The sequence below is a fragment of the Nicotiana sylvestris genome, chromosome 6 (assembly GCF_000393655.2).
Source record: "Nicotiana sylvestris chromosome 6, ASM39365v2, whole genome shotgun sequence".
In the NCBI taxonomy this organism is placed as follows: domain Eukaryota; kingdom Viridiplantae; phylum Streptophyta; class Magnoliopsida; order Solanales; family Solanaceae; genus Nicotiana; species Nicotiana sylvestris.
Genome location: NC_091062.1, coordinates 194,900,159 through 194,908,295, shown reverse-complemented (window position 1 = coordinate 194,908,295; position 8,137 = coordinate 194,900,159). Strand labels below are relative to the sequence as shown.

At 42.6% G+C, this 8,137-nt stretch overlaps 1 protein-coding gene across 1 annotated transcript; it reads left to right on the top strand.

Annotated features, from left to right (window-relative positions):
- Positions 1-1,830: 1,830 nt before the first annotated feature.
- On the top strand, positions 1,831-2,472 carry LOC138871890 (uncharacterized). Its single transcript, XM_070149808.1, has 2 exons — positions 1,831-1,945; positions 1,988-2,472. Exons 1-2 carry the CDS (start codon positions 1,831-1,833, stop codon positions 2,470-2,472), a joined length of 600 nt encoding a protein of 199 aa, XP_070005909.1.
- The last annotated feature ends 5,665 nt before the right edge of the window (positions 2,473-8,137 follow it).

Below are 8,137 nucleotides of genomic sequence, written 5' to 3'. Positions count from 1 at the left end.
TTTGGCTAAGACCCAGTGAAGTCAAGAACCTAAGACTTACTAGGAAGACCGGATCCTATGTGGGTTGCCTACGTATCTCGTCCCGAAAGACGAGAATCAGGTATGCGTAGTTCGGGAAGATCGAACATGGGAAGCTTTTTAAAAAAAATGCCACTAATTTGGAAAAATTATATTTTTGTCTTTTTGAAAAATGACAGAAAATGTAAAATATTTTTGAATTTTCTTTTTTCTCCTTTTTTTTAAAATGATGGGAAAGTGCAAAATCTTTTTGGATTTTTCATTTTTATTTTTTTTGTCTTTTTTTTGAAAAAGTAGTGAAAGAAAAATATAACTAGGCCCTACTTGCTTCATATTTCACCCTTCTTTCCCAAACATCAGTCCGCCAAAAATTTTTTTACCCTCAAAGATGCAACATGTATCACATAGGGATGATTGAATGTCTTTTTGGACCACGGGTCCATTTTTGACAAAATTTGGATAGGCTTCCTATAAAGGGACGCGGTTCCTGAGATCGAGCCCTACTAGGTCCAAATGACACGATGCAAATAAGAATGACCTACATACCGACCTAAATTTGGGGTTCACTAGACAAGGCAATTCGGGGCGGCACGTGGTCGATGGCGGCTGCTCTAGCTGTCCGCCCACTCCACGCTCCCACGCCACCCCCTTAAAGACACGAATGACTCACAAAAAGGCCGTGTATGCTCAAACGTACTCCAAAAGACTTGTTGCAGAAAGAAGACCCATGGTTATGCAAATGATGACAATTATAAAGCGGTAAACACATAAGGAAAAACGATAAACAAATAACTAACAAAACAAGAAATAAGACAAACAAACCAAATAAACAAAGCAAATAAAGAAAAGAAACACCTCAACCGAATATCCTAAAAGCCAATGAGATCAAGTATCAACTCGAACCTGCAACTCCCCAGCAGAGTCGCCAGAGCTGTCACACCCCTTTTTTACGACCTCACTAACCCTCTTAAAATATTTAAAAAGATTTTATGAAGCTCAAGAGGGTTTTTGATTAAAAGTGACAAAATTGTGTTCAAAAGGAAATAACTCAGAGTCGCCACCTAACATTGGTTTCGGTGTGCCAGGTCACCATTTTAAAAATAATTTTTCCTTTAAAACACTTTGGACTCCAAAACTAAGTCCGCACCAGAGATTTGGGTAAAGGGGTTCATTTGACTCGGGGAGAAGGTGTTAGGCACTCCCCAAGTACCGTGAAAGTCACGGTTGCGTACTCGATCTAGTTAGTTTTTAAAACATTCAAATTGAGGTAAAATCACAAAAAGGGAAATAAACACAAAAGAGGCTCGAGGTCGTCCCCACCTAATAAAAGAAAAATAGATAAAAGAAGTAGAGTAAAACACTAAATACTAATATGAACAATATTGTTCCACAACTTCGTCATGGCCTCCAAATACATATACTACGGGGCATTCCGCGGAATAAAATATATACAATTTCGTCGGGGCATTCCCTGAATGAATTTAACTAAGGGAACGACCTCTCGCCTCAAAACTAACAAAAATCCTAAGGCTTGCCTACCAACCACAAATGAGTTCTTAAAGTTGCCTAAATTATCAGATCTAAAACATATCACTAACGACCCAAGTAACTAAAAGATCAAACTCATATTAAGTCTAAATCCATTTCTTTGCCATTTAAATCTGTCAACCCTCATAGCCCATTGATCAGTTTTTCCTAATTCAAATTCACAAGTAATAATTTACCAAAATAGTAGGCAACTCAACATTCATAGATATTCATTAAACTGATTTCAAGCAATATAAGCAAATCAAATATAATAGATTAAACACTATGTGGTCGACGACGGTAGACAGCATAAGGAAGGCGGCGACAGAGGTGTTAGGTATATCTTCTGGACGCACCGGTGGCCACAAAGGAGACTGGTGGTGGAATGCCGGTGTTCAAGGTAAAGTGGAAGCGAAGAAGGCGGCTTACTTGTGACTAGTAGGGAGCACTGGCGAGGAGGAGAAGACAGCGAACAGAGAGAGATATATGGTTGCTAGGAAGGAGGCGAAGATGGCAGTAACGAAGGCTAAGGCAGCAACTTTTGCTCGTCTATATGAGGAACTAGGGAACAAAGGCGGGGAGAAGAAGTTATTCTGTCTCGCTAAGGTGAGAGAGAGGGCAGCTCGGGATCTGGACCAAGTGAGGTGCATAAAAGATGATGACGACAAAGTTTTGACGGGGGAGGACCAGATTATAAGGAGATGGCAGTCCTACTTTCATAGACTTCTAAATAAAGAAGGGGATCAGGATATTACACTAGGTGAATTGAGGAATGCGGACAACCCCCATGAATTAAGTTATTGTAGGGACATTGAGGTCGATGAGGTCATAGAGGCAATGCGTAAGATGAGGAGGGGCAGATCTACCGGGCCAAATGAAATTTCGGTTGAACTTTGGAGAGGTGTGGGTAGAGCAGGCTTGGAATGACTTACTGGGTTGTTTAATGTTATATTCAAGACTAATAGGATACCTGAAGAGTGGAGGTGGAGTACAATGGTTCCGTTGTATAAGAACAAAGGTGATATCCAGAGCTGTAACAACTATAGGGGTATCAAATTACTGAGTCATACCATGAAAGTTTGGGAGAGAGTGGTTGAAATGAGAGTGCGAAGGACGGTGTCTATTTCAGACAACCAGTTCGGGTTCATGCCAGGGCGATCTACCACAGAAGCTATCCACCTTATTAGGAGGATGGTGGAACAATACAGGGATAAGAAGAAGGATCTTCACATGGTGTTTATCGATCTAGAGAAAGCGTACGACAGGGTACCTAGGAAGGTCTTATGGAGCTGCTTAGAGGCTAAAGGGGTCCTGGTTGTATACATTAGGGTGATTAAAGACATGTATGATGGAGCTAAGACTCGGTTTAGAATAGTAGGAGGCGACTCCGAGCATTTTCCGGTTGTTACAGGGTTGCACCAAGGGTCAGCGTTCAGCCCTTTCCTATTTTCCCTTGTGATGGATGCCATAACGCACAATATTCAAGGGGAGGTGCCATGGTGCATGCTATTTGCTGATGACATAGTCCTAATTGACGAGACCCGACACGGCATCAATGAGAGGCTAGAGGTTTGGAGACAGGCCCTTGAGTCTAAAGGGTTCTGGTTGAGCAGGTCGAAGACGAAATATCTCGAGTGCAAATTTGGGGACGAGGCAACGGACGAGGGAGTAGAAGTGAGGCTTGAATCTCAAGTTATACCTAAGAGGGGTAGTTTCAAGTACCTTGGGTCAGTTATTCAGGGGACCGGGGAGATCGACGAGGATGTCACACACCGTATAGGGGTGGGGTGGATGAAGTGGAAGTTAGCGACGGGAGTCCTGTGGGACAAGAAAGTGCCACCGTTACTAAAAGGTAAGTTTTATAGAGCAGTAGTTAGACCTGCCATGTTGTATGGTACCGAGTGTTGGCCGATTAAGAACTTACACATCCAGAAGATACAAGTAGCAGAGATGAGGATGTTGAGGTGGATGTGCGGGAATACAAGGATGGATAAGATTAAGAATGAAGATATTTGAGAGAGGGTGGGCGTGGCCCCAATAGAGGACAAGATGCGGGAAGCACGACTCAGATGGTTCGGGCACATTCAGAGGAGGTGCACTGATGCACATGTGAGGAGGTGTGAGCGATTGGCAGTGGTGGGTACGAGGAGAGGTAGAGGGAGACCTAAGAAGTATTGGGGAGAGGTGATCAAGCAGGACATGGAGTGACTTAGGATTACTGAGGACATGGCCCTAGACAGGGAATTGTGGAGGTCGAACATTAAGGTTGGAGGTTAGGGGGAAGTTGTGAATATCTGTACAATGCACTAGAGTGAGACTAGCCCGTTAGGAGTTAGGCTTAGGATACTACTGGTTAGCTACTGATGCAGGGCTTTATACGCTGGATATTAGTTTACCTTCCATCTCTCTCATATTTCCTATATTCTCTTATATGGCTGTTATTTTGGTATTTTAATTTCTTTTATGTATGTTATTTATTTTATGTTATTATATTATGAGTCTATCAATAGTACTAATATATCGTCACTTGGTGCCTTCTTGAGATGAGGGTCTCCTGGAAATAGCCTCTCTACCTCTCGGGATAGGGGTAAGGTCTGCGTACATACTACCCTCCCCAGACCTCACTTGTGGGATTATACTGGGATGTTGTTGTTGTTGTAACGAACATAGCACCTAAAGCACATCAAACAAACTCAAACAAGGAATTCACTTCAAAAAATATTCAAATAATTGTGTAAGGGAAATGAGATGTACCTTTCTTCGACCATGACATACCGACAATGAAAACACCACTGCGACTTTCAATTTCAAACGGCAACAGGGCTCGAATCAGGAGCAATGCCAAACAGTCCGATTAAGCTGAAATTGCTTTGATTAACTTTTGTTCAGGAAACGATTACAAGCAAAGAAAAACTTGGCAACGTATTTGAAAGGAAAATCAGCTAATGAAATCAGGAATTTAACAGGAATGGTGACCGCGAACGGAGACGGCGAACTACCACCGGAAACATGAACGACACCAACAATCTCGAACCAAATCTGACCTCAATCAAACTCCATCTTTAACATCCGAAAATCTAATGAAAAGAACTATCAATTTCATTTTCTTTTTGTGCAGGTTGCCTCGATGGAATTTTGTGAAGGGATGGTGAAGGGTGGGTGAGGGGGTGACCAGCGGCTGCTATCTGGGAATTAGGGTTGGTGTCCCCTCTTAAGGGTTTAAGGTCTAATGTGTATATGAAGAAGAAAGGTTAGAGTGTAAGGGTTAATTGGGCCAAGAAGGTTGGGCTTGGTGAGTTGGGTTATAAATTTGACTTTTAATTCCATAATTCTTGCAATTTGGCTAAAAATATTAATTTCTTTTCTAAAATAATACCATAAAAATGTAAAAATTAATCCTAATTAACTAAAACAACTATATTATGACATGAAACTATTGTTGATATTTCCAAGGATTATATTAAAAATAAAAATGGGTTAAAAATAATATTTTTCTAAAAATACCTAATACCTTAATTAAATAGAGAAAAATAAAACTATTTTTGTATTTTTTAATTTTGTGAAAAAAATAAAGTAAATGAGTCAAAAATAGTTAAAATAACGATATTAGGCCTAAAGTTAATATTTAAATGCTAAGATATGTAAAATCCTGGGGAGGGTGAAAAATTACATGTCTACACTGGTCATTCTACCCGTAGTATTATCTCTTATGTGAAGGCTCGGCAAATGGTCGAGAAGGGGTGTTTGACCTATTTGGCATATGTTCGTGATTCTAGTGCCGAGGCTCCTCCTATTGATTCCGTGCTTGTTGTTCATGAGTTCCCTGAGGTATTTCCTTCAAACCTGCCGGGTATTCCACCCGACAGGGATATTAACTTCTGCATTGATTTGGCTTCGGGCACTCAGCCCATTTTATTCCGCCATATCGTATGGCCCTGCTTTAGTTGAAAGAGTTGAAGGAACAGTTGCAAGACTTGCTTGAAAAAGGTTTCATTAGACCTAATGTTTTGCCTTGGGGTGCGTCGGTGTTGTTTGTTAAGAAGAAGGATGGATCGATGCGAATGTGTTTAGATTACCGGCAGTTGAACAAGGTTACAATCAAGAATAAGTATCCATTGCTGAGGATTGATGATTTGTTTGATCAGCTTCAGGGTGCCAAGGTATTTTCGAAGATTGACTTGAGATCTGGCTACCATAAGTTGAGGATTAAGGTATCTGATGTCCCTAAGACAGTTTTTCGCACCCGGTATGGGCATTATGAGTTCTTGGTGATGTCATTCGGGTTGACAAATGCCCCAACAGCTTTTATGGATTTGATGAACTGAGTGTTCAGGCCTTACTTGGATTCGTTCGTGATAGTCTTCACTGATGATATTTTGATTTATTCCCGCAGTCAGGAAGAACACGAGCAGTATCTTAGAGTGGTTCTTTAGACTCTGAGGGACAGTCAGTTGTATGCCAAGTTTTCGAAGTGTGAGTTCTGGTTGAGTTCAGTTGCATTCTTGGGTCATGTGGTATCAACAGAGGGTATTCAGGTTGATCCGAAGAAGATTGAGGCAGTCAAGAACTGGCCTAGACCAACATTAGCTACAGAGATCCGGAGTTTCTTAGGGTTGGCAGGCTATTATTGTTTGATTATGGAGGAGTTTTCGTCTATTGCAACCCCGATGACCAGGTTGACCCAGAAGGGTGCCCAGTTCAGGTGGTCGGACGAGTATGAAGCGAGCTTCTAGAAGCTTAAGACAGCTTTGACTACAATACCGGTGTTGGTTTTGCCCACAGGTTCAGGACCATATACATTTTATTACGATGCATCTCGTATTGGACTTGGTGCGGTGTTGATGCAGAATGGCAAGGTCATTGCCTATGCTTCGCGTCAGCTTAAGATTCATGAGAAGAATTATCCGGTTCATGATTTGGAGTTAGCCATTATCTGTATGGCGTGGCATGTGAGGTGTTCACGGATCACAAGAGTTTGCAGTACTTGTTCAAGTAGAAAGAGCTAAATTTGAGGCATAAAAGGTGGTTGGAGCTGTTGAAAGACTGTGATATCACCATCTTATATCATCTGGGAAAAGCCAATATGGTGGCCGATGCTTTGAGTAGGAAGTCAGCCAGTATGGGCAGTCTTGCTTATATTTCGGTCGGTGAGAAGCCGCTTGCCATGGATGTTCAGGCTTTGGCCAATCAGCTCGTGAGGTTGGATGTTTCTGAGCCCAGTCGTGCATTAGCTTGCACGGTCGCTCGTTCTTCTTTATTGGAGCATACCCGTGATCGGCAGTATAATGATCCTAATTTGTGTGTCCTTAGAGACACGGTGCAGCACGGAGGTGCCAAATAGGTTACCTTAGGTGATGATGGAGTTTTGAGATTGCAGGGTCAAGTTTGTGTGCCTAATGTGGATGGACTCCGAGAGTTGATTTTAGAGGAGGCCCATAGTTCCTGGTACTCTATTCATATGGGCGCCGCTAAGATGTATCAGGATTTGCGGCAACATTATTGGTGGTGGAGAATGAAGAAGGACATTGTTGCATATGAGGCTCGGTGTTTGAACTGTCAGTAGGTTAAGTATGAGCATCAGAGGCCTGGTGGTTTGTTCCAGAAGATTGAGATTCCTGAGTGGAAGTGGGAGCGTATCACTATGGACTTCATTATTGGACTCCCACGGACTCAGAGGAAGTTCGATGCAATGTGAGTTATTGTTGATAGGCTGACCAAGTCAGCACATTTCATTCCTGTGGCAGTCTCTTATTCTTCCGGGAGGTTAGCTAAGATCTATATCCGGGAGATTGTTCGTCTTCATGGTGTGCCCGTGTCTATCATTTCGGATCGAGCTACACAGTTTACCTCATATTTCTGGAGAGAAGTTAAGCTAGAGTTGGGTACACGGGTTGAGTTGAGCACTTCATTTCATCCTCAGACGGACGGGCAGTACGAGCGGACTATTCAGATTTTGGAGGATAAACTCCAAGCTTGTGTCATTGAGTTTGGAGGCTCGTGAGATCAGTTTTTGCCTTTAGTAGAGTTTGCCAACAACAACAGCTACCAGTCGAGTATCCAGATGGCTCCTTATGAGGCTTTGTATCGAAGGCAATGTCGGTCGCCGGTTGGATGGTTTGAGCCGGGGAAGGCTCGGTTGTTGGGTACAGATCTGGTTCAGGATGCCTTGGACAAGGTCAGGATTATTTAGGATAGGCTTTGTACAGCTCAATCCAGGCAAAATAGTTATGCCGACCGTAAGGTTCGAGGTTTGGCATTCATGGTCAGTGAGGGGGTATTGCTTCGGGTGTCACCTATGAAGGGCGTGATGAGATTTAGAAAGAAGGGCAAGCTTAGCCCTAGGTTCATTGGCCCGTTTGAGATTCTTGATCGAGTGGGAGAGGTGTCTTACAGACTTGCGTTGCCATCGAGCTTATCAGACGTGCATCAGTGTTTCATGTGTCCATGCTTCGTAAATATCACGACGATCCATCCCACGTGTTAGATTTCAGCACTGTCTAGTTGGACAAGGACTTGTCTTACAAGGAGGAGCCGATAGCTATTCTAGACTGGCAGGTTCGTCAGTTAAGATCGAAGAGCTTTCCTTCTATTC

What these genes read in the sequence shown, in the direction of transcription:
- LOC138871890 (XM_070149808.1), top strand. Translation starts at nt 1,831, where the DNA reads ATGTGGTCGACGACGGTAGACAGCATAAGGAAGGCGGCGACAGAGGTG. An exon ending in GTGGAATGCCGGTGTTCAAG is followed by an intron (nt 1,946 to 1,987) that starts GTAAAGTGGAAG and finishes TGTGACTAGTAG; the next exon opens with GGAGCACTGGCGAGGAGGAG.